The sequence below is a fragment of the Tupaia chinensis genome, unplaced genomic scaffold (assembly GCF_000334495.1).
Source record: "Tupaia chinensis unplaced genomic scaffold, TupChi_1.0 Scaffold000179_1, whole genome shotgun sequence".
NCBI classification, from domain to species: Eukaryota; Metazoa; Chordata; class Mammalia; order Scandentia; family Tupaiidae; genus Tupaia; species Tupaia belangeri.
This window is the reverse complement of record NW_006159654.1, coordinates 3787398-3813993: the sequence shown is the minus strand read 5'-3', so window position 1 is coordinate 3813993 and position 26596 is coordinate 3787398. Positions and strand designations below refer to the sequence as shown.

Genomic DNA, 26596 nt, shown 5'->3' with positions numbered 1-26596 from the left:
TTTGCTTAGTCATCCTACGTATAGTCATCCCATATAGTTGTGCAGTGTATAAACTATAGGAGCCTGAAGGGACACAATTTACATCAATTATCGAGTGAATGATAGCCTCAGAGTCATACCATGCACATTCCACTTGATTCTATGTATTGACCCTGATTACCAGCCTCAGAATACAATTTTTACTAATATTAGAAACAACAATTTTTGTCCTGTCTTGTGCTGTAGATAGGTTCATGTACCTACTATTTGAACAGAATACTAACCTGTTTCTAGGCTTTAAGTTTCAAAGAAATATCCTTACCAGTTCAAAACTGCTTTTCTTGAAATTAAAAAATATTTTTAAAAATACCTATTTAATGACCATAGTAAGCAATATAGCATCAGCTAGGCAGTACCTTGTAGTATATTCATTCCACTCAGAGTTTCACGCCTAAAGTCAGACATGTATTCACAGATACGTACATACCAGATGAACTTGCTATTGAAAGTAGTTAGATTATTTAAGAAATTTTTTTGATCATAAAATGTGGGGGGAAAAGGAATGGAAAACAACTGTAGACACCAGAGATAGTGTGTGAGGAGGGTGGGAAGTGGCAGAGGGTCAGAAATAGGGGTACAGGAGCCAGCAGTTAGCGTGATGGCTATGTCGTTAGACTCCCATGTATTCGACTGCAGTTCAGGTCCTGGACCCAGTGGCTTAAACTCACGCTGGGCGTGTGTGCATGCATTTCCAAGATCCCGAGAGGAGAAAGGAGGAGAAGGGATTGCGGTGTGGCCATTCTCCCTGGGGGGTGATTTCTCAATTTCTGTTTCTCTGTCTCTCTCTGTCTCTCTGGTGAGTGTACTTGTCCTATAGCCTTAACTAAAAAAAGTTTTGGGACCAGCAGTTAGCATAATGGCTATGTCGTTGAACTCCCATGTAGTCGACTGCAGTTCAAGTCCTAGACCGGGTGGCTTAAACTCACACAGGGCATGTGTGCATGCATGCACAAGATCATGAGAGGAGAAGGAAAGAGAAGGGATTGCGGTGTGGCCATCTCTCCTGGGGGGTGATTTCTTGCTTTCTGTCTCTCTGTGTCTCTCTGTCTCTCTGGAGAGTGCATGAGCCCTGTAGCAAAAACCTCTAAAAAAAAAAGTTTCCAAACAAAAAAGCTCATGGAAATACAAGTAATTGAAAAATTATGTATGAATTTCAAAAAGTTTTTGTACTAAAATAAATTCATACTTTATTTATAATAAAATAAAATAAAATAAGAAAAACAATTTCATAGAAACAACATTATGTTGGTGTTGTGGATCTCTAGTAGGTAGAAGTGTGGTTAACCAATTCTGAAGCTAAACCACAACACCAACAATAGTATACTCAGGAAGGAAAAATGGATCTTGAAATCCAACAGAAAATGTTGGATTTCTGAAAAATTTCCCCTCCTAAATAAAATCATTGTTGAAAAGAAAAAAAGAAAAAAAAAGACTTTCCTCCCTCCATTTAGCCTCCATTTTCAAAGCAGCAAACCAAGGTATATATTCTACATTGAGAATCAGTAGATGAGAAAGCTCCTCAGATGACTAACCTGACCTTACCTGTTTAAAACATGAGCAACACTTAAAATCTACCTGTATGGGGTAGATAAATGAAAACCTTCTGTTTAACTAAATTAGCAACTGGACTACAACATGCAATAATTAGAAAAATATCCTCAATTGGAAACACCAGAATGTCTACTACAGGGAGCATGTAGTATATACAATTAATGGTATATCCTTACAGAGGGATACTGTTCAAGGAAAAAAAAAGCTTATTTGTTTAGAGGTTTTGTGCTCTAGGTCACGTACACTCTCCAGGGAGAGAAACAGAGACAATGAGACGGAAAGTAAGAAATCGCTCTCCAGGGGAATGGCCATGCCACAATCCCTTCTAGAGAAAACAGAATTTATAGTATAGAGTTATATTTTTACAAATTCTAAAAAATGCAAACTAGTTTGACACAAAGCAGAGCAGTAGTTGTGTGGGGGTAGTAGGGAATGGGCAGAAAGACAGGACTTACCCAGGGGCATAAGGGAACTTTGAGGTTGGTGTTTGTGCTCATGACCTTGACCATGGTCATGGTTTCATTGATGTATACATATGTCAAAACTAGTCACATTCTATATTTTAAATATGTGCGGTTTTATTGTATGTCAATTATGCTACAATAAAACTTAAAAAAATTAAAAAGGAAGCTTAGTTTCTAAATGTCTGAAATTGATTTATGAAGACTTTGATCTAATATTAGAAAGTTAAAGCAATCCAAGGGTAAACATTTTGCACGACAATAGTGAAAATGTCATTACAATGTTATAAGAGTCATAAAACCAAGTGTCATTTTAAAAATGCAAACCAGTTCTCTACATGCTGGCTATATGTATAATTCTACCTTTAAAGGAACGTATATATTTGTGCTTACTTGTTACTAGAACCAACAAAACAGTATTTTATGTATTTCACTTCTGTGACACCTTGAAGTAGCTTGAGTTCAGAAATTCATTATCTGTGCTTATGTAACAAAAATTCATTCCAAGTTCATCTTTGACATTATTTATGAACGATGCTTTTGTGCTTCTGTGTTGTGTCAACTACCTTCTCTCTGTAAGGCTCATGCTGCATTTTCTGCAGTATGTGAAAACCTTCCTACCACTATTGCCTTTGTCTCCTGAATTTTTAAGGAAGGGGTAAAGCATTGGCTAACTTGCAAGAAAAACAAACAGCTATGTCTGGCTACACCTGTTTATTGCCTTTAACTCATACTCCTAATTACTGATGTACCCTGTGAAGACATCATAAATTCTTGTTGACTGACATAGACAAACTTAATTAACTTACACATGTTATTGAAGCAAAACAATAACAATGAGAGAAGGAACATGTTGTAGTACTTTGAGATGACTGGGTAGATTCACTGCATGTGATCTTCCATCCTCAGGGATTTAAACTGCTCCAGAGCAAACATACTTTATAAATTGAAATTTGACAGGCCCCTAGGGAATGGTTAAGGGCTGCATTTATTGCTGAACTTTGGCTCAATATTCTCAATTGATTGATGGCATTCTGGGAATAGTTAACTGGGTGGAGATGAGTATGTGTCAGCAGAATAGTTTAGTATTATTAGCATGACACTTGAATTTTAATAACATTATAGTAATCAGGGGTCACTTTTTCTTAACTCAGACATCAAATATTTTAAAAAGAAGCATTAAAATAAGTTAATCCAAAAAATTAGTTAAAAACCAAAATATCTAATTGACAAGTTAAATTTGATATGTTGGGAGAGCAGCAGGTGGTATAATGGTTAGGTCACTGGACTCACATGTAGTTGACTACTGTCCGAGTCCCAGACTCGGTGGTTTAAACCTCAGGCCGGGCGCGTGTGCATGTGTGCCCAAAATCCCTAGAGGACAATGGAAGGTAAAGGATTGAGACTTGACCATACCCCCTGGGGGGTGATTTCTCGCTTTCTGTTTCCCTGTCTCTCTCTGCTCTCCAGTGAGGACACGCTCTTTACAGCAAAAATCTCTCACCCCCCAAAATTTGTTTGATATGGTAATTAACTTGATTGAATCTTTCTTCAATGAATGTAAACATAGTCAAAATATCACATTGTACTAGAAAAATGTGCACATTATTATTTGTTCATTAAGAATAACATTTTAGAAGCAGCCATGGTTGATACCACACTGACACCATGCTCCAGGATACTGAAGTCAAATGGGAAGGGCTATGTTCTGAGGTTCTCCTGTACTCAGTGGGTGCATGCCTGCATGCCCATGACTCTGACTGGCTAAAGCTGATGGTTGATTGCAACATGAAGACCCTGTTGAGGGTGCCTTTCTATCTCTCTCTCATGGTAGAAATAACTAAACTTTTATTTTTAGATCTTTCTTTGCTTAGGGTGTGTGCACTCAGCAGAGAGAGAGAGAGAGAGAGAGTAAAAGTGAGAAATCACCCTGCAAGAGGGATGATGTGATCCCTTCTCCTCCATTCCATTCCTGGGATATTGGGCACCTGGTGTGATTCCCAAGCCACCTGATCTGGGACTGGAATCATGATTGGCCATGTGGAAGTCCAGAACCTTAACCACTATGCTGCCAGCTTGTACTGGCAACTTACTGGGGAAAAAAATTATTTATATAATTATTTATTTATTTTTAGAGAGATTTTTCTATAGGGCGTGTGCACTTGAGCCAGAAAGAGAGAGAGAGAGACAGAAATCACCCCCTGGGGAGATGGCCATGCCACAATCCCTTCTCTTCCATTCTCTTCTTGGGATCTTGGGCACGCACACACATGTACCCAGTGTGAGTTTTAAGCCACTGGTTCTGGAACTTGAACCACGTTCAACTATATGGGAGTCTAGTGACATAACCATTATGCCATTTGCTGGTCTTGTATTATATTATTTTTTAATTTGACAAGGGAGAGACAGAAAGAGAGAGGGGAAGGGAAAATGAGAAAGCAAACTGTCAGATCCAGGACTCAAACCATGGCTCGCCATGTAGGAGTTCAGCGCCTTAACCACCATGCCACATACTGGCCCCTAACTTACTGGTTTTAAAGATAATTTTCTTTGTGTTTTATGTAACATTGACTTCCAATGACTTTTTAAAAAGGTAAAGAAACAGGGACCAGCAGTTGGTGTAATGGCTATGTCTCTGGACTCCCATGTAGTCGACTGTAGTTCGAGTCTCAGACCCAGTGGCTTAAACTCACGCCAGGCACGTGTGCATGCATGCCCAAGATACCGAGAGGAGAATGGAGGAGGAGGGATTGCCACGTGGCCATTCCCCCTGGGGAGTGATTTCTGGCTTTCTGTCCCTCTGTCTCTCTCTGTCTGTCTGGCAAACGCACACACCCTATAGCAAAAACCTCTCCCCCCCCCCCAAAAAAAAAGGTAGAGAAGCAGAAAGTCGTATATCATATATGCGACTTACTCACCATAAGTTCTAGGCAGTGCAGGTTTGGTGAAAATAAGCTATGCTGAGGCTGTTTTTACAGAGTTGTCCAGCTTTATTTTAGTAAACTTTCCAGATTAATTGCAAATTGAAACAGCCACATAGTAATCATTTGCATACTCATGATTGAGTATAGTCCATTTATTTTTTAATGATTTTCTAAAAACATTTTATTTTTTCATTTCAGGACTCATGCCAGTTGCACAACAGCCCGTTTACTGTGCTTCAAAGCATGGCATTATCGGATTCACACGCTCAGCAGCGGTGAGGATATAACAACCACAATATCTTTTTCTCTCTGGGGACACATGGAAACGTGAGCACTGTAAACTAGAAGAGAGTAAATTCAGAATGCCATACATACTGATAAAGATAGAAAACCTAAATTATTCTTCCAACTTTATTATAAAAGGTAGTCTTCAGATCAGAAAAAGGACTAAATAAATAGATCATTTCAAAATTAGAGTTTCTAAACACAGGCCGTTATTGAAAAATATCCTAAGGATAGATAAGGAGGATGAGGAAACACTTTTTATTTTTAAAATTGACTCCAATTTTAAACGTGTTTGACATCAAACTCCCCTAAACAGAAGGAGCAGTAGGCTCCAAACTTACTTGTCACCAGAGATAAGAGAAAAACAGTGAGAGTGTGGCTCTGGAAGGCCTAGTCAAGGACTGTATCTCTTTGAAGGCCTACGGTGGAAAGTATATAGACTTGAGACCTAATTTATCATGTGCACTGATAGCATGAGATAAGAATGCTTGCCTTTCTACCGTAACTGACAAAAGAGCAGGTTCAATGGAGCCTGGCAAGGAAGGGAATTTCTAGGGATTTCTAGGAAGAGGTATGACTGGAGATACAAGTGGGAGCCAGAACAAAAGGGGCATATGGGCCTCAGATTGTGAGTTTAGATTTTATTCTAAATGGAGACATAAATGGGTCTTTTATGCACAGGAATGATAAAATCAGATTTCCGTTTTAAAAAGACCGTTCAGTCTGCTATTTGGAAAATATATCACAAAGGACAAGTGTGGAAAAGGAAAGAACAGTTGGGAGGTGTCTGGGTAGTTCATTTAGGTGAGACAGAGAGGGGAAACCAGAGAGATGAAGAGAAAAATATTAACAGAAGATACTGAAGAGAAAAATATTAACAGAAGATACTAGAGAACAGAAAAAGCAGATGTGTGGATGTTTAGTGTTCAGTTAAAAGGCAAGATATGCAGTTCTTGAAAACTCTCAAAGCGATTGTAAATTATTTAATTTGCAAAACCTTAATTTTCAATTCAACTTTTTATGAACACTTTTTTTTATCAACTTTTTTATAAATCTGTTACAAAGAGAAGTAAATCTTTTCTTTTTTCTTTTTGTAGAGTTTTTTTTTTTTTTTTGCTATAGGGCATGTGCGCTCGCCAGAAAGCCAGAGAGAGACAGAGAGACAGAAAGTGAGAAATCACCCCCCCGGGGGTGATTGTGGCCATGCCACAATCCCTTCTCCTCCATTCTCCTCTTGGGATCTTGGGCATGCACGCACAGGCGCCCAGCGTGAGTTTAAGCCACCAGGTCTGGGATTCGAACAGCAATCAACTACATGGGAGTCTAGTGACATAGCCATCACACTAACTGCTGGTCCTGCGAGGTAAATCTTAAAGACCAGAAAACACATTTATAATGTTTTATTAAGTTGTTTGTAACCACTAATTACTGACTACTGAATCATTGTTCCTAGGAAAAATACAGAGTAAAGTTCCCGAAAGCTTCTAGTCCCAATATTTTGATCAACCACTCATTTTATAACCTGTTTTGTGTCTATTTCTGTTTAAGATACCTTACTTACTATATGCTGGATGAACACTATACTTACAGCTAACAGTGCTTATAACCCAGGCCTAAAGGAAGCTTATTTAACACACATGTCTTCCCTAAGGCACATCATAGCTTTCTTACGCTTCAGAACATGACACAGTGCTTCTGTACTATGCTTGGGAGCCATTTTAAAGAGCGAAATCCTGAAAGCACAAAAATGAGAAACACATGGCAAGGCAGAGTGTAGTCTTGTTCAGCCTCTGCAAGAACATACACATGAGTGAGTCAGATTTCTCACTGCTCAGCAGATGTCTGCAGATGACTACAAAAGCTTGACTAGCATTGGTTTCTGGGATTACAAATATATTTTAGCAAGTAAGCAAATTTGCACATAAGGAATCCATGGATAATGAGGATCAACTGTATTTAGTTTTCAAATAAAATAAATAGGTTGAAAAGTATGTCAAAGAATGTTAGTCTGAAAATACTTAAATTTTCTTCCAAGTAATGCAGATTATTAAAAGTATCTTTAGAACCAAAGTCCTAAAATTTTCTATTAAAAGTATTTTTAAATAAAATATTCTCTGTTACCGTAAGGAATAGACTGACCACGCAAGGAAATAGAAATGTAGAGCCTTTATTGGGAACACTCCCGGGCGAGGTTTGCATGCCCGACAGAGAGAGAGAGAAAGAGGGCCAGAGAATTCATGCCCTAGGGAGGGGTTTAGTGATTTTTAAAAGGGTGTAGGGAGAAGGAGTGTTTTAGAGGTAGAAACAGTCCATGTATGGTAATGGTATAGTGGGAGAGCAGACTACTGTGCCACGTAGGATCTGATGCTGTGTGCAGAGTAGAGCGCCGTGTGCTACATCTGGATTAGATCCAAGTGCAGCACAGGTCTGATGATAAACTAGATCCTGGTTGCATCATCCAACTGTGGTGTGGCATCCAACCCCTATATCCAAGCTGACCAAGCCTCCAGCCTAACAATAATACGACCACAGTCTTTGAAAGAAAACTCGGGCTATCAGTTTTAAACCTCAACTGAACTTTCAGATTCCTGTGAAGTTCAGTAGATAGAAACAGTTTAGGTCATTATGTATTTCCAGAAGTTGTCTAATCAGTATCATTATCTAATAATACTGATATTTTTAGAGGTTTTTTGCTATAGGGCATGTGCGCTCACCAGAAAGACAGAGAGAGACAGAGAGACACAAAGCAAAACATCACATCCCCCAGGGGGGATGGCCATGCCGCAATCCCTTCTTCTCCATTCTCCTCTCAGGATCTTGGGGACACACACACACATGCGCCCGGCACGAGTTTAGGCCATTGGGTCCGGGACTCAAACTCCATTTGACTACACGGGAGTCCAGTGACATAGTCATTATGCCAACTGCTGGTCCCCTGATAATACTGATTTTTAAAAACTTAATTAGGTGAGAATTTCAAGAATTAATTCAGCATTTCTGGTATGTGTTCTTTAGTATCTTCTGCTTATCAATAAATGTTATATAGTTGGGAAGATAACTGACTAGTGTTTTTTACATCAGATTCTAAATAGATTTAATCATCTATTTGTCCTTTGCTATGCATTTGCAATCTGCTAAAATCTGCAAACTTCTTCTTACTGACAGATGGCTGCTAATCTTATGAACAGTGGTGTGAGAATGAATGCCATTTGCCCAGGCTTTGTTAACACACCCATCCTTAAATCAATTGAAAAAGAAGAAAACATGGGACAATATATAGAATATACAGGTCCTATCAAGGATATGATGAAATTCTATGGAATTTTAGAGTAAGTAAAACTAAATCTTTCTTCTATGAAGGAGTATTAGCTGGACAAGCAATGAAAATTTTTTAAAAAATAAGCTTATATCTTGGAGAAACTAGTGCAAGCTTCAAAGTTTTGGTGTGGTAAAACCTAGAAAATATTATTTTTATGGATTTCTGAATATAATGTGTCTATACATTATGAAGTTTGCTTTGAAATATAGACAATGCCTCATTCCTATATTTTACTATAATTGGATTTTTTTGTGGGGGGGAGGTAGAGGTCTTTGCCTTAGGGTATATGTGCTCACAGTGGGGAGAGACAGACAGTGATAGGGAAATAGAAATCGATCCCTGAAGAAATGGCCACACTGCAACCCCTTTTCCTCCATTCTTCTCCTGAGATCTTGAGCACATGCACATGCATCCAGTGTGAATTTCAAGCTACTGGGTCCAGGACTCAAAGTGCAGTTGACAATGTGGGAGTCCAGCGAAGTAACTGCTACCCATCTGCTGGCCCTATAATTGAATTTTTAAAGAGATAATATTTGGTCACTTTTTAAAGCAATGATACTTTATATGCCTATATTCCAGCAATATTGAAACATATCCTTTGTGAAATGTTAGTCCCATAACTTCAACCATGTTCAGAAGAAATAACTTGTAGTACTCTACGAACACACACACACACACACACTCACACACACACACACCAGTGAATTGTGTCTGAGTTAGAGCAGTTAGAAGTTGCACAGTACAGAATTGTAGCTATCATGTGGCGGAATCAGGCCTGAAATCAAATCTTGACTCCACCAATACATAAACTAACCCAACAAATCTCTATATGCTTCAGTTTTCTCACATGTAAAATGGAAATAATCCTAAAACAAACTTAGAAAATTTTGAAAGGCATAAGATGATAAATAGAAGGTATTTAAAACAGAAACTGTTAAAAAATGAGATGTTCGGACCAGCAAGTGGTGTGGTAGTTAAAGGCACTGGATTCCACATGGCCAACCATGGTTCAAGTCCTGGACCTGGTGGCTTGCTTTCTCACTTTGTCTTTCAGTCTCTTTCTATCTCTGTCAGGTAAAATTTAAAAATAGTAACAAGTGGAATTAAATAAATAAATAATTCTCTTTTTAAAATGAGATATTTAATAAATGTTGCAATGCATCATGTTTCTACTCTGATAACATTCCTAACTGGTAAGTTTACTAACTATGAATGTGATAAAGATACGGAAATTATCATTTTCTAAATGTTAACCATGAATATAAATCCTGTTAACCATGAATATAAATCCTTTCTGTCAAAGTAACAGAGGTTAGGCACAAAAATCTACCACTAAATTAATTACATAATTTATCTAATTGAATAAAAATGGTGGTAGGATTTTAATAGCATTCATTTTGGTTATTAAATGTTCAAGATAATAGATTTTACAGAAAATAACTTTTCTAAGAGAGAGTTTTGCTATAGGGCACGTGTGCTCACCAGAGAGACAGAAAGCAAGAAATCCTCTCCCAGGGAAGCGGCTATGCTGCAATTCTTTCTCCTCCATTCTCCTCTTGAGATCTTGGGCACACACGCACATGCACCTGACATGAATTTTAAGCTGCCAGGTCTGGGACTTGAACTATGGTTGACTATGTGGGAGTCCAGGGTCATAACCATTACGCCATCGGTCAGACCCCAGAAAATAATGTTAAATGAAGTCATCATATGCCTCATTTTTAGTTTAAAAATAGTAATGTTTCCTTTACTTTTAGCCCATCGATGATTGCCAATGGATTAATAACACTCATTGAAGATGATGCTTTAAATGGTGCTATTATGAAGATTACAACTTCGAAGGGAATTCATTTTCAAGACTATGATACAACTCCATTTCATGGAAAAACTCAATGAGCACCTTTATCTGCCATAACTGAAAATAAGCAGAAATAGCTTACACGCAGATCATTTCTTCATTGAACATAGCGTTTTAAATGAAACGTTAGCAATTGAAGCTTTCTTACATAATTTGTTAAAGTACATGGATAGAAAAACATGAGCTATCAAAAATATGGGGTGGACCAAAGATAGGTTGTAACCTTTACCTTCTAAGTATTGATTAAAACAAAGGATATCAAAGGAATATTCTGCTTTTCAGAAAATGTATTTATACCTGTGATTAATAAATATTAATATTTTTCAGAACATCATATTAAAGGAGATACTTGAATTGTTATTTAAATCAAATCAAATGTAAAAAAAATAACCTCTGTCTTTGTTTGGATTTTAAACAGTGTCTAGTTAACAGTGTCAAATGTTTAGTAATCACTTTTAATTAAATATCTTTTAGCTGAATATTTCAACTCTTTAAAGATATGGCATATTTGAGGGACAGTAGTTAAGGAATAAATTATAGTGTGAATATATCTCGAATGAAAAATCTTATGTATAGAAAAATTACAGAAAGTAATAGACAGACTGTTGTTGGTTCACAGTGCAACCACCTGTCTCAGAAAAGCATTTTCCTTTTTGTTAGGTTTTGCCACAGAGCAAGGGCATATGCTGCAGAGGGATAGAGAGGGAAATGAAGAAATCCCCCCCCCCCCCCCGCTTCGGGAACATCCATTTCTCAATCCCTTCTCCTACATTCTCTTGAGATTTTGAGCATGAACACACATGAGCCAAGCAAGATTTTCAAGCCGCCAGGTTTGGGGCTTGAACTGTGATTGTCCACGTGGGAGTCTAGCGCCCCCAACCACCATGCTAACTACTGCCCCCTAGAAAAGCATTTCTTTCCTCTTTGCTTACTTTTAAACTTTAAATGACTCTAAAAAGCTCAGGAATAAAATTTTTAACACTTACAACAACAACAAAAGACAGTGCTCCTAAAATTTTATATTTAAAATATATTCATTAAGAAAAAAATGTAATGCAATGAGGTTATCTTTATATTACTTGTCTGTTGATTTGTATCAATGTTTAAAATGTCTACATTTTTGTTATTCTAATGTCTGTAACTTACTTACTCTTCTGTGTATAGCTATCGAGATGAAACCAATTTTCCCATGGCCACAACTATAAATGTACATAGGTTGAAATTTAAAACACAGGGAAAATGAGTTATTTTACTCTTTTCATCATCAGGTATTTTAAGATAGGATCCTTAAAAGCATCTGCAAGCCATAATAAATGCTAATACCATGAAAGCACAAGATTCCGAGTCAATCATTTTCTCAAACAAATATTGCCTAAGTGACTCACTCTGCCTGCTAAATCCAGACCTCCTATCTTGGACGAATCTATCTAAGTGAGATTGATAAGGATTTCCTAGAGACACCGGTATATTATCATACCTCACTCTGTTTTAATTCTGCCATAGAGAACTATTGTCTTCACTTTTAAGGAGTAATTTGAATATGGATAACTGCAGTCTAGAGTTTTGCATAACATATTTGGCAAATACTAACAAAAGAATGTCACTGGACATCTGATAGAGATAAATTGTAATTAGGCACAAACTTATTTTTGTATATTCTGGCATCGACCAATCAGAGAATGATATAGGCATGTGCAGTATCACATATCTTACATATTTTTCCACTCTAATGTAAAGCTGTAACTTAAACTTTTCATTTATGAATTTTTTTTGTGTTATAGTATTGAATACACTTAATTCTTTGCATTATTTTTTTCCAAATCAATAAAATATACATTTAAAATTAAATACTGAGTATAACTGAAAAAAAGAGTTACATATGTTAAAATTTTATTGTACTTCAAAATGTATCTTCTATGAACAGCTTTAAATAAATCTATAATCTTATGTGATATCTCTATACACTAGTTGAGGAAAATAACTAAATAGAAGGTGGAAAGAACTTTGGTTTCCTTGATGGTATATTTCAGTAAAAATCCTAATGTAAATAATATGTATTTTTCTGAATATATGTTTCTTAATAAATGGAGTTGGTACTCTCAGAATAGCAGAAGTACAAATATGTGAACATACAGAAAAAGATTAAGAAGCAATATAATGACATGGAGATGTTCAACATACTTAATTTTCTCATAAAAAAATTTAGCTACTTGTATCCTTTAAAAGACAAGTGACTATGTAATGATTTCTGGTTTTGTTTGCTCTGCCTGTTCATAAATTGAGACTACTGAAGAAGTCTGAAACTGTAACTTTTTAATAAAATTAAAGTCATTACACATACTACATATCATCTGAAGGGTAGTTCAACTTACACTAGAATTTTGAAAGGAAAACTTAATGGTGGATCAGGAAACATGACTGGACCCAGGATTACAACTGCTTTGTAGGACTTGGACACTTTTTCTCTTAGTAGCTTTCCTTCTGGAAAGCTCTCTTCACATCATGACTTCTGGAATCGAGAGTCTCATCCTCATTAGCTTCCAGACTGGCAAAACAAGAATGTATTTTTGGCAAAAGAGCACCTTGGTCTTGCTTAGGTTCGTCCCTCCTACTGACACAGTCCTTGTGGTCAGAGATGGTCTATGCTGCTTGGATAACATGTTTCCCCCCAAAAGTGGCAGAATTATAAAATGGTAGGAAAATAGGAGAGGCAGGCAGTTAATTCACCTAAATCTTAATGACAGAGACAAAGAATGAGAAAGTTTCTAAGAGATAAATTGTGCTATCTTTAGCAGAAAGTAAGAATGTTGATTCCACAAAATCAGTAGATTGTTACTATGGAGGAAAACAAAGAAAGAGTAAGCAAAAGACTATGTCTTTATCCTTTGTGCCTCCTGTCAGGATTCCTATAACAGGCCTAGATCCATGTTTTTCAAACCGTGTGCCATATTGAATAGGAAATGATAAAAGAGAAAAGAAAAGGAGTGGAAAACACAATAGGTATCTCGTGCATATTTGATTGGGCTTGTTCTCATTAAAATGTATTTCTTACTGTGACTCACAGTGAAAACGTTGGCAAAGCCACTGCTTTAATACTACAGTCATAGCCTCTAGACCTGCTTCGTTTTTGAGTTTCTAACTATACTACCATCTTAACTGTACGGCTACCTTCAAACTCACAACACTTACTAAATTTTTATTGTCAACATACAGTTATATTAAATTTTATAGGAAACTATAAGTTAAACTTTTTAGAAATGTTTATTTCCCCTATCAGAAAAAAAAAAAAAAGGAAGAGAGAGACAAAGAAACAGCACCCGCAGCAAGGTCCTGATGCCACAATCCATCCCTAGCCTTTAGTCAGCCCTGGATCATGGGCACATGTGTGCCAGGTGTACTCAAGAAGGTCTCTGAACTTGAACTGAGAACCCTTTCAGGTGGAATTGCCTGGCAGAGCTTTGTATTTTACTGCTGTGCCACCATCTGGCCCCCTAAGTTTAACTTTGAACCATGCAGAAATCTTCTGTCCTCAGTTTTCAAGTGAGCTACACTTCCACACCTGTATCTGCTCATTCAACAAATCATTATTAAACAAGTTGTGCATATTCTTTAAAAAGTCATAATTTCTGGGCCAGCAGGTGGTATGGAGGTTAAGGCAGCTAGATCTCCAAATACCTGAGAAGATAATGGAGAGGGATTGAAGCATGGTCATTCTCCTCCATCCCTACCAGGAGAATGATTTCTTTCTTGCCCTCTCTTTCTCTGTTCTCTCCAGTGAGCGCATGCACCCTACAGCAAAACTTAAAAAAATAAAAATTAATAATTTCTGATCTACTTGTTTCCAGTTGATTTCTTTTGCTATAAAACACTCAATTTTTTAATATTAATAATAGTTATTAATAGTTATAATTCTTTTTTTTTTCTTTTTTTTTAAAATTTGACTTTTTTTTTTTTTGGAGAGGTTTTTTTTCGCTATAGGGCGCGAGCGCTCACCAGACAGACAGAGAGAGACATAGAGACAGAAAGCAAGAAATCACCCCCCAGGGGGGATGGTCATGCCGCAATCCCTTCTCCTCCATTCTCCTCTCGGGATCTTGGGTACGCACGCACACGCACCCGGCGTGAGTTTTAAGCCACCGGGTCCGGGATGCGAACCGCGGTCGACTACGTGGGAGTCCAGCGACATAGCCATTACACTAACTGCTGGTTCCCAATAGTTATAATTCTCAAGTCTAACATATTCTTTTGCATCTCACCACCCCATTCCTCTCGTCCTTCAACATTATGGCCGTACCTTGAGACCAGAAGATATGAATGGAATGTGCAATTTGGAGTGAATCTATGCTTTAATTGATCTTTTACACAGCCTGTGTACTCACTTCTTGGTTCTATACTTTGCAAGGTGTAATCAGAAAGCACCAAACACACCATTAGCATTCTGCCTTCCAATCTCACCCAGAATTCAGTCTTGGCATGAATGGGAGGCAGCATACTTACCAAATGCTTGATCTTTGCTTAATGTGGTCCTCCATCTTTCTAGTGTCACCGCCTACCATTCACCTTCTAAGCCAACGCCATGTACCTTAGGTTTGTTTGCTGTTATTGCTTGGCAGCATTCTACTTCTGGTATCAATCTATATTACCTAAGGTAATGCCCAGTATTGTAGGAGATAAATTCCCAAATCACAGGAGTTTAGAGAAATAGATATGTGCTCCTCTTTGACAAACGATTTCAATGCAGGTGTAGAGTGGGCAGCATTCTAAGGGGGGTGATTCAAGGATTCAAGTTTCTTCCATTTTATAATTCCACCTTCATTCAGAACCTGAGTCTACTTCAAAGCATGGACAAAGCACATCTGCTTCTTAGCTGCTTCAGCCTGTTCTGATAGCATTTGGAGAGCTACTAAAAAGGCCCCACCTAAACGCAAGGGTGGAGGTGTCATTCTGGGAAACATAACCTCTACTTGGTAAGTCATTTAGCAGCCAAAATTCTTTGGAAGCAGAGTAATATTTGGCAGAGATCCAGCTATCTCCTCTATACCCCTCTTATATTTTGTAGGTTTAAATACAACACATACATGTTTAAATCTTTATAATGTTTCTATTTCTTTTGCATATTTATTTAATTACCAGAGGGCATATGTGCTCATCAGGGAGAGACAGAGAAACAGAGAGGGAAAGCGCTCCCTAATGAAGCATGGCCACACCACAATTTCTTCTGCATTCCTCCATCCTGTTAGCATTTAGAGCTTGCATCACACACACATCTGGCATGTTTCTCTAGCCACCAGGGCCAGTATTCAAACCATAATTGACCATGTAGGATCTGGCTCTCTGGCTCCCTTAACCACTAAGCTACAGTACCAGCACTTTAAAATATATATATATATATATATATATATTTATTTATACACACACACACACACACACACACATATACAGCAGATATGAATGGATGCATTCAATTATGCAGCCTGAGCAATAGAGAATGATTAAAAAATAAAACAAAAACTTCTACAATTGGAAAAATGTTCCAATGACCACTATCTCCATTTTTATTCAAGTTCTAAATGGTCTAGCCAGTATAATCAGACAATGAAATGAAATATCAATGTAAAAATTGGGAAAGCAAAGTAAAAATACCTTTATTTGCAGTGGATGTCACCATCAGTGTAGAAAAGCACACCGCACACACCCCCCCCCAAAAAAAAAAAACCCTTTCAATAAATTATTAGAGTGAATAATGATTTTAGCAATGGAGTGGACAAAAAATTGGACACAATTCTTTGTGGCATCTCCCAATAAAAGGTGGAGTCTATTTCTCTACTCCTTGTATATTAGTAGGCGTTATGACCTCATTTGTCAAATGCAAGAGAATTATTATTACATGATTTCTGAAGAAGTTTTTGCATGCCTCTTTTGCATATGGAATTCTGCCACCTCAAGGACAAGCATGAAGTTAACCTGCTGGTGACTGATAGAACACATCAAAGGGAACAACCAAAATATTCCAAACAGCTGTAGTTGGTCTAAAATGGTCCAATCAGCTAGGTCTCAGCCAACCCAATAGCCAGCAGTAGACACATGAGTACACTGCCTTCAAGATTGGCAAGCCTGACTCCAAACAGCAGAACTGCTCGATTGAGCCTAGCCAAAACTGTGACCTAACGAAATTATAAGATAAATAAATGATTGGTTTAATCCATCAGTGTATGGGCTGTTTGTCATGCACCAAATGTTAATGCTACAAAAAGTCTCTGAAGATAATACAGAAAATTCTCTAATCATTGAGATGGTTGATGCTGTTGCCAGCTAACCAACTATTAGGGATCTTGGACCCAACATTTCTGTATAAGTAAACAGTTGACCAAGAAACCTTTAAAGCTTTGTGGTTTTTGTTGTTGTTGTTTGTTTGTTTGTTTGTTTTAACATTACTAGAATCTGTGTGTGCTCACTAAAGAGAAACAGAGACAGGAGAATGTACCTTTCCATGGGGCGTGATCACACTATAACCCCTTCTCCAATTCTCCACTCAGCATATTTTTTTCAAGCCTCCAGGGCTGGGATTTGAAGTGGTTGAACATGTGGGATCTGTTTTTCAACGTTAGTCTACCGGTCTGGCTCTTTTAAACTTCTAAATGTTGTGTCTGTTTGATACTACTATATGATGTCTGTGCAGTTTAGTTATACAAAGTAAATACCGCTCATTCATGGTCATTTCCTTAATCATAAAGGGGCATTATGGTTAAACTATTTTGCTTTCTAATTTTTTTTTAAACATCTGGTTTCTCCAATCCACCTAATATCTGAAGTGTGTTGGTAGGAACGTTTCCAGGATGGTGTGGCCTCGTTTGCTACTTCTGGTGCTGCTGCCCTATAGTACATCACCTGGGTGGCACACTACGGGGACCTTTTCTAATGAGTCACAGTAGCCATGTAACTGGGTAAATCCAGGGCTCATTTTATTCAGATTTGGGGACAAAGGACTTATGAAATGTTAACTGCTTAATGGTGTGCTCCATTCTTGCTGTCCATGGTGGGGAGAGGGGAAAAGGGAGCTTTCTCTGGTGGGAAGGGTGCTTTGAGCATCAAATAGTTTTCTTAAGTAAATTTTATTGCCCTTATCTGATGAACTGTTATGGTAAATTTTTCTTTTTTCCTGTTTCCTCTTTTTATATCGTATAAGTGTGTAAGTTTAAGGAACTAATATGAGCAGACAGCTAGAGTTTTATGGGGGTGAACAAGCTATGTTTGAAGTCTTTGAGACTGTGTCAGAAGCTAGAGCTTTCAAAGTAGTATCTATTATTTGTATCCCTTTTCCTTTGTCCTATTTCCACTGCTCAAAGTCAAGTTCTCATAGCATCTTTTATGTGCTAATATATTTTGATTTTTCCCGTTATGACTCTCAAGCCTCCAGTGTCTGTCTCACTCAATTAACTGTAAATACTGCTGTTGGTATAATCTATCTAACGTTTGCCTCTAATCGGGTCATTCTCCAGCTCTAAACCGTCTGCCTCCAATTTCCAGAGGCATGAAGTCCAGATTTGGGGCCAGACATGACAGGATTTTCACAGTCAGACCACAATTCACCACTCAGCTCTTATCTTGCCTACTCCTTATCAAATTACAAGCTTCCTCAAATCTTGCCCTGGCTTTGCTTAGCCTAGTCCCCTTTTATTTTCATCTGTAAATCTTCCCCAAACTGAAGAGGGAGAGAGAGTGTACAGGGGATTGGGTAGGCTGGAATTTCTACAGATAGAAGAAAATTAAAATCAGGGAGTGCGTGGACAGCAGTGGGAGTTTTAGGGTAAAGATACCAGGAGAGACTTGGATAAATCTCAGACAAATCTGTTTTTCGTAGTTAGCCCATTTATAAAGCATAAGGAATACATTTCTGAATTTAATTTTCTGGATGCAGATGTTTGTAATCATTGGTGATTCAGATGCAATTGGACAATGAATAAGCTTTCATATTAAAATCGTAGCATCTAAGACAGAGAGCTGGCCTTTCCGTGGTTCTTAGTCCCTCACTGGTACACAGCAATGCTTATTATTTGTTGGTTGATTGGATCCATGTACTGGTGGGGGTTTAATCAATCACAGTGCAAAATCGTCCTTCCTGCCACAAGACTTCATCCCTGGACAACCACTTTTTCTTGTGCTCTACAACATCACAAGTCAAGTCCCAGTGCTGTCGGGTTTCTTTTGTACCTCAAAAATCACTTCACACACAGTGCAACAGAGCAAGAATGATCTCTGCTTCCCATTATCTGCCTCCATCTTATTATAAGTTATGCTGAATAACTAATGAGAAATGCTGAATTGCAAAAAATCCCGGTTTTTGTCTGCTGTAAAAGGTTCAAAATTGGGGCAGACTATAAACAAGCAGAATCATATTTTTAGAGAGTGCTTCACATACACAGACACAAAAAACACAACTTGATGAGTAGAAAGCCACAATGGTTAGAAAAGACAGTTCCCAGTAAAACTTAAAGTTTTTTTTTGTTGTTTTTTTGTTTTTTTTTTGAGAGGTTTTTGCTATAGGACACATGCGCTTGCCAGGAAGACAGAGAGAGACAGAGAAGCAGAAAGCAAAAAATCACCCCCCCCGGGGGGGGTGGCCATGCTGCAATCCCTTCTCCTCCATTCTCCTCTCTGGAGCTTGGGTACGCATGCACACGCGCCCAGCATGAGTTTAAGCCACCAGGTCCAGGACTCGCACCACGGTCAGCTACATGGGAGTCCAGCAACATAGCCATTACGCTAACTGCTGGTCCCAAAACTTACATTTTTTTTTAAAGATTACTCATTTTTAAAGAAATTTCTAAGGCAAGTGCTAGTGTCTTTTTTCGTTTATTTTCTTTTGGTTCTCTAAGTATTTTTATAGGGAGGGGAAAAGTTAAGTCATTTCCAAGGTCATTCTCAATCATAAGCTACCCTGCATCCATCCCTATTAGTGTCCTTTTTCTCTACATAGTAAAAAAAAAAAAAAGAAAGAAAGAAAAATAATAAGAAAATAGCTCTTTTTAAAACTGCTCTTCATTTAACTTACAATCAATCAACTGCTGAATTTCAGTTTACCCATAACAAATCTTACTTCAATAATTTTACAACCTGCCTGTAAAAGACTAAAGAAATGAAACATTTTATGGGACAAACCTAAAAAATGGGACAAACTTTATTTTGGTGCTTTGTTATACTCTAAACTCTTTTAGGGTATAAGTGAAATTTGTGAGAAAGTCAAATCTTTCTAAGTTTGTTGAGTAGGCTCATTACTAAATACATTTATAACTTTAATTTGGAGAATTATGAATTCCAAGAATATTAATAAACTTGCCTTCAACTTCATACATGTTTATTAAAAAGCCACCCAACTCCATGCACAGTACTTGACACCACGAAGTCAAAGATGAGTAAGCCATACACCTGCCTTCAAGGAGATCACAATTTTGTTTGGGAAACATTTAAAGGGTGAAAGATAATCACAATTTTATGTCAGAAAGACAATAATCGATTTACATATAATGGGCAAATTATAGTGAGAACTCTGCCTGTGTGGGTCAGGGAAAAAGACTTCATAATATAGGAGACACTTGAACCAAGCTTTTGAAAGATTCTTGAGTCTGAGAGGCCAGGAAAAGAAACATCACATAATTAGTTTGACAAATGACAATCAGATCCCTATGAATTCAGCATAGATCTCGGAATTGAAAGCAATAAGGAAGCATCCTAAGTGCTGTTAAAAGCAAAATAAACCAGCCAATTAAATAGAGTTTTAATAGAGCAAATCTTAACACGATTTAAATCGGGCAGCTGTCCCTGGACTTCCAGACAACCCCAGCCAGCCTCATGGTCAACTCACCATTTAAGTCAGCAGAACAGGAAAGAGTCATACAAAAAATGAAAGTGAGAGAGTGAGGTAAAGTCACTGCTTACATTCTGAAGTTTGTCTGTATTCACATGGTTTAAAAGGCGGGATGCCTGTGATTGACTGAAGCCCAGCTGCTATGATTGTAACCTAGCAACCAACTCAGAAAAATAGGCTAACATGTACGATTTCAGCTTATCCATAGGAATCAAAGTGTGGGAATACAGCAGCTGTTTTAGGTCAAAATAGTTTAATTTAACAGTGCCATTCTAAGAGGTTTGTACTTTATCTTGGCAATGGGGAATTTTTCACGGATGTTAATCTAAAAGTGAAGGGAAGAGGTTGAAGACTAGGATGGCTTGAAAATGAAGTAAAGACTGACCTGAAAGTCTGGAAAACTAAGTAGAAGAATATCACAAAATTCCACAGGCAAGATGACAGAGGCCTTAGCAAATGTGGATGAAGATGAAGATAAAAAAGTAAACGGAGGGACTGGCCCCATAACCTAGCAGTAAGGAAGCTGGATCTCCCATAGCTGGCTGTGGTTTGAATCCCAGCATCAATGACTTGAAAAAAACGCCAGGCCCGTGTGTGTGTGCCCAGAATCCTGACAGGATCGAGAAGTAGAGAAACAGAAATTGTGGCATGACCATGCTCTGTGGGTGGAAATTTCCTCTTCCTTCTCTCTTTCTCTCTGTCTCCGGCAAATGCACATGCCCTCATGGCAAAGAAAAAAAAAAGAAAAGAAAAGAAAAAAGTAGAAAGGCAGGAGCACGATTAGCAAATTGGAATCAGCAGTGAACTGAACAGTGAAGAGAGGGAAGAGCCCTAGAACAACTCACAGGTTCTCTGGATGCTGCCTACAGTTAAAAAAAAAAAAAAAAAAATCAGCATCTCTCCTAATATTTACTGGAGACTTACTCTTTCCAGACACTGTGCTATCATAGCATTTAAAATCTGGTAACAATTCTATGAGACAGTTACTACTATAATCCCAACACTACAAAATAAAGGAAATTTAAACTCCCTTAGAGAGTTCATTGAAATGTAACTGTAATATCTTTAACCTTGCATGAGAATCAATTTTCAACACATTTGGATATTTATTATTTACTTTCACCATACCCACTCGGGGCAAGAGACAGATATTAAATCCACTTTATTTTACTGTATGGGGAATTGACTGATCTGGAGATAAAAATGATGGCAGCTCAGGCATAAAAAGTCTAGGTCTCCTTGCTCCTCAGCTGAAGAGCTTTACTGGCTCTCATAGAGTTACTGTGATTAAAGAAGATATTGTCTTCAGTTTTACTTTGAAGTATTTTACAAATTACAATTCTGCAAAAATGGTACAAGAAAAACATATGAATTTGAGTTCTTGCTTTCAAGTGAAATAAATTCAATTCTAACTTAAGCAAAATGGTGACTTACTCACAAGGACATCCAAGTGCCTTACAGAGCTGGAGAAGAGCAATGAAGTTAACGGCAAGAGGAATCTCAGAAAGTGTCATCGCCAATTCTTTCTTCTTACCTATTTGAATCTTCTCTTTCTTCTCCTTGAAGACTAACTTTGTCAATTAAGATTTTATTTTTTCTAAGGACATTCATATTTGTGTGTATGGTTTTTTTTTCATAATAAGGAAAAATTGTAAGTACTGGGATTTTATTACATTAATATTCAATTTATTAAAATTAAAAGTCTTTCAATTCACTTTTCCCTAAGAGTTGACTTTATTTTATGTACATCATGTAATTCTATTTATAAATTTAGTAGAATTTAGCAATAACATTCACATTAGTCTCTCTCTTTTTTTTTTTTATTTTTTCTAAGGACATTCATATTTGTGTGTATGGTTTTTTTTTCATAATAAGGAAAAATTGTAAGTACTGGGATTTTATTACATTAATATTCAATTTATTAAAATTAAAAGTCTTTCAATTCACTTTTCCCTAAGAGTTGACTTTATTTTATGTACATCATGTAATTCTATTTATAAATTTAGTAGAATTTAGCAATAACATTCACATTAGTCTCTCTCTTTTTTTTTTTTTTGGAGAGGTTTTTGCTATAGGACATGTGCACTCCTCAGAAAAACAGAGAGACAGAAAGCAAGGAATCACCTCACGGGGGGATGGCCATGTTGCAATCCCTTCTCCTCTATTCTCCTCTTGGGATCTTGGGCACACATGCACACATGCCTGGCATGAGTTTAAGCCACCAGGTCCAGGACTTGAACAGCGGTCGACTACCTGGGAGTCCAGCAACATAGCCATTACACCAACTGCTGGTCCCAATATTCACATTAGTCTTTGCATACTGCTTGAGTAACTCAAAGGGCAGAACTTGCTAAGCAAGAGGGCTTCTTACAACTTCACTAATTTAATTGACTTAAACATTTTACACAGCACTATGAAATTAATGTTATTTGATTTACTTTGTAGTTGCTTGACCTGGTAAGCAAAAGTTTCTAAAGTACTTAAAACACTCTAGAAAACTAAACAAATTTAATTACTAAGTAGAGTAAATCTGAAGTTTTCTCAAGCATTCAAATATCCTCTGCAACCTTAGAATTCTCTTATGTCTTTTAATATAATTAACAAGTCCAAATCAATATTTCAATTTTAATTTTAAATTGAAATCAAAAGCCACAACTGCCAAGTTCTCTATTAAGCCAAATATTATAGGTGGCCCTCATGATGTCACCCAATTATCATCATCTCATGGTATTCACACTGTTATATAAACCCTTCCTCTTGTGCTAGTTGAGTGCCGCCCTTCTAGAGAGTTGAAGGCATGGATAATTATGTTTTGTTACTTTCAAGATTAGGTTGCAAAGAAACTAACGTCTTTGGTGACTTCTAATCCTCTCTTGCTTGCTTGCTGTAATAAAACATTACATTATGAGGGTCCATGTGGCAAAAAACTGAAGTGAGTCTTTCAAGAAACAACCAATGAAGAATTGAGGCACTCAGTTCAAGAACCCATGAGGAACTGAGTCCGACCAATAACAACCTGTGAGCTGGAAAGCGGATCTTTTCACATTTGAGACTTCAGATGAAACTGCAGTTCCAGTAAGTACTGCACCCTTCAGAGATGTTAAGGCAGAGACATCAGCCAACCTGTTCCTTGATTTCTCACTCACTGAAACTGGGAGATAGAAAATTTTTCATTATTTTAAGGCACTAAATTTAGGAGTAATCTGTTATATATCAAAGGATAACTAATATACTTATTAAACTTAAATTTTTATCACAATATTTGAATGTATTGCTTTTATCTTAATACCAGACTCTTAATACTATGGATTTGGTATATTTAATCATCTCCATTTAATTCAGAACCTCCCCAAAGAGACAATTTTGTTATTCAAAGAAAAAAACTGGTATTGCTCTCCCAGTGTGTTGAAAGGACTTGTTGGCCTATGATTTGGGGCCTATATGAGAGACCTGAAACACCAGAGCTATAGATTCATTCCCCTCCTGCCACTGACAACTGTGATCAAGACATTCCTTTACCTAATATTTCCATTTGATTTGAATAAATGGAATTCTGCTACCTGAAGCTTTAACTTTTTTCACCTTAATTGCATTTCATAGATTTTTAAAATATTTCTTGTTAGAGTTAAATAACATTTATTAGAGCTTTCATATCTTTCCTGACTTAGTTTAACTCAGATTATGATGCCTCCTAGCTTTTCCTACTCATGGGGTAGAAAACATGACCCTAATTGCTCTCAACACTTTCACCTTTACATCTATATCGATGTTAAAAGGTAAAGACTTCCATTTCTTAGTTTCCACTTCTAAAGTTGTTGTAAGGATTCCAGTTGATACAGTTCAGACATGGTGCCTGTCTTTAAGCCAATTAACAGTGATAAGAAGGAAGGATCTGGAATACCCATGACCATAATGGAGAGGATACTGACCAGATAATCATGAAAAATTTAAAACACAGCCATTTAAAATCATGAGATTACACTTACATTGCCTTAATATAAGTTGATGAACAAAAAAGATTTTTAACTCTAAGCTGTACAAAAGGAAAATTTTATAGTGGATGAAAATTTTCTTTTGTCATCTTCCCAAGTCCAAATCTTGTCAGCCCTTTTCTTCAAGGACTTCTCTCATATCCACACATTCTCCACGGGAATGACTCATGCATGTCTGCCCTTCTCAGACAGGTATAGCTCTCTAGCTATTCCTCTTTTGCAAAACTTGAACTTTGCAACATGTAAATAAAAAGACTCAGACAGGATCAGAAAAGTGAGGGCTAGCCCTTTCACTTCCTAAACTTGATATAATGATTTGATTTGCATATTAATGGCTGGAAATGTTTTTATATGTAAACTGTATTAAAGACTCTGACAAGCACCCAGTTGGGACAAGGCCTAAAAACAAGAGATTACTGTACAGATAAAAATCTTAGGCACCAGAGGAAAGTGAAGAAAAGTTTTAGAAATAGAATTTCTGATAGTAATAAAGTTTGAAGTTAGAGCATGACTGCTGTAGGTTCATATATCACAATCAAACAAGAAAATTATTATTTGATGTATTTCTCCACTTGGGTTGTCTTAATTTAAACAAGTTTATATGAAAGAGAGAAAACTGAAGACAATTTTTTCTAATTATTTTCTTCATTTATTTAAAAGAAAACACTGTAAGTTCATCAAATTAAAATTAATAACTATTGATTATTAGAAGACATGGTAACAATGGAATCTAGAAGTGAGGATATGGTAAACTGATCTGTAGATAATAGTTCTTCGAATACCGAATTCGTTCTTTCCTGGGGGGGGGGCATTTTAAGCGTATATTCAGGTGTGCCCTGTCTTAAATCTCAGGATGTGCATGGTAAACCTTAGAAGAAATCATTTGAAATTCAAAAACTTTGATTTGGTATCATCTTGGGCCTTTTCCTCTTAAATTAAATTCCATGAGGTACCTCAGAACTTCCCCCATATGGCTGGGGGTTAGAAGTGCCACTTAACTATACAGTAGTTAGAATCTTGCACATGATTATGTATATCTAGTTGAAAGAATTGAGTAAAGATTTGGTTAATATAAAGTAGCAAAAAACTTTCTTTTTCAAACCAGATATGAGTCATATAGAGTTTCCCTGTTTAGTAACATTGAAATCTATACTTATGGTTTTATTATATTTTTTAGAAATTGAAAGAATAGACTCCATGTAAAAGAATTTGGTGAATAATATTTAGCTGTTACTCAGAACTTATTCAATCTTTATTAACTGCATTCAGACATTCCTCTAGAAATATTTCTTCCCAATTATACTGTAGCCATGAACTTTGGAAGGATTGACTGCACCTAGCTCCAAGCTATGTTATTATTATTATTATTATTATTATTTTGTTTGTTTATCATAGAGCACGTGTGCTTGCCAGAAAGAGATGGAGACAATGAGAAGGAAAGTGCAAAATCACCCCCAGGGGGCATGGTCACACCCCAATCTCTTCTCCTTCATTCCCCTCTTGGGATTTTGGGCATGCACACATATGCACCTGGTGTGATTTTCAAGTAATTGGGTTCAGGACTCAAACTGTGGTCAGCCATATGGGAGTCCAACACCTTAACCATTACACCACCTGCTGGCCCCCAAACTATATTGTTTTACCCCACTTATAATAAATATTGGTTCAGTAAGAGCTTTTACCCAAACCTAGATCAAGGTAGCATTTGGTTTCTTTCTGGACACAGTGATTAACCCAATCAGAATAAATCTCAAGATTTGTGTTCAATGATCATAGAAAGTAAACCATCCCTTCAGTTGGATATGAACCAAGTAACATGTTGCCCTGTCTGATTGCTATTGGCATCTATTTTGTGAATATGATGGAAGCCAACCTGAAGATGAAGCCAAAATACAAAAGAGGGCAGACACAAGAGAACCACAGAAAACTAAATGACTAACTTGATGAAAACATGCATGACTTTTCAGATATGTGAGCCAATAAATCAGGTTTATTATTTATTTTTTTATGAGTTGGAGGTTTGTTAATTGCAACCAAATTTATCCTTACTAATATGTAAAATATCTGGAAAGGTGGACGTATTCTGGTAATGAATACTAGAAGGTTAAATGTTTATTTTTATTTGCTGCAGCGTTTCATAGATTCAAGAATAGCAGATGGAAACCCATACATCTATGATAAACTGATATTTGACAAAGATATCAAGAATACACAATGGGAAAATGATAGTCTCTTCAATGAACAGGGTTGGGAAAACTGAGTATCCACATGTGAACAAATGCAGTTGGACCTTTGTGTTATA

At 37.0% G+C, this 26596-nt stretch overlaps 1 protein-coding gene across 1 annotated transcript in view; it reads left to right on the top strand.

Moving 5' to 3' along the window:
* HPGD (15-hydroxyprostaglandin dehydrogenase) overlaps positions 1-11192 on the top strand; it is a 35390-nt gene extending 24198 nt beyond the window's left edge. Inside the window, exons 5-7 of the mRNA XM_006146471.3 lie at positions 5174-5250; positions 8426-8589; positions 10337-11192. Coding sequence (XP_006146533.1) covers positions 5174-5250; positions 8426-8589; positions 10337-10475 — 380 coding nt within the window. The 3' untranslated portion in view covers positions 10476-11192. The remainder of the gene's footprint in view (positions 1-5173; positions 5251-8425; positions 8590-10336) is intronic.
* Positions 11193-26596: the final 15404 nt, after the last annotated feature.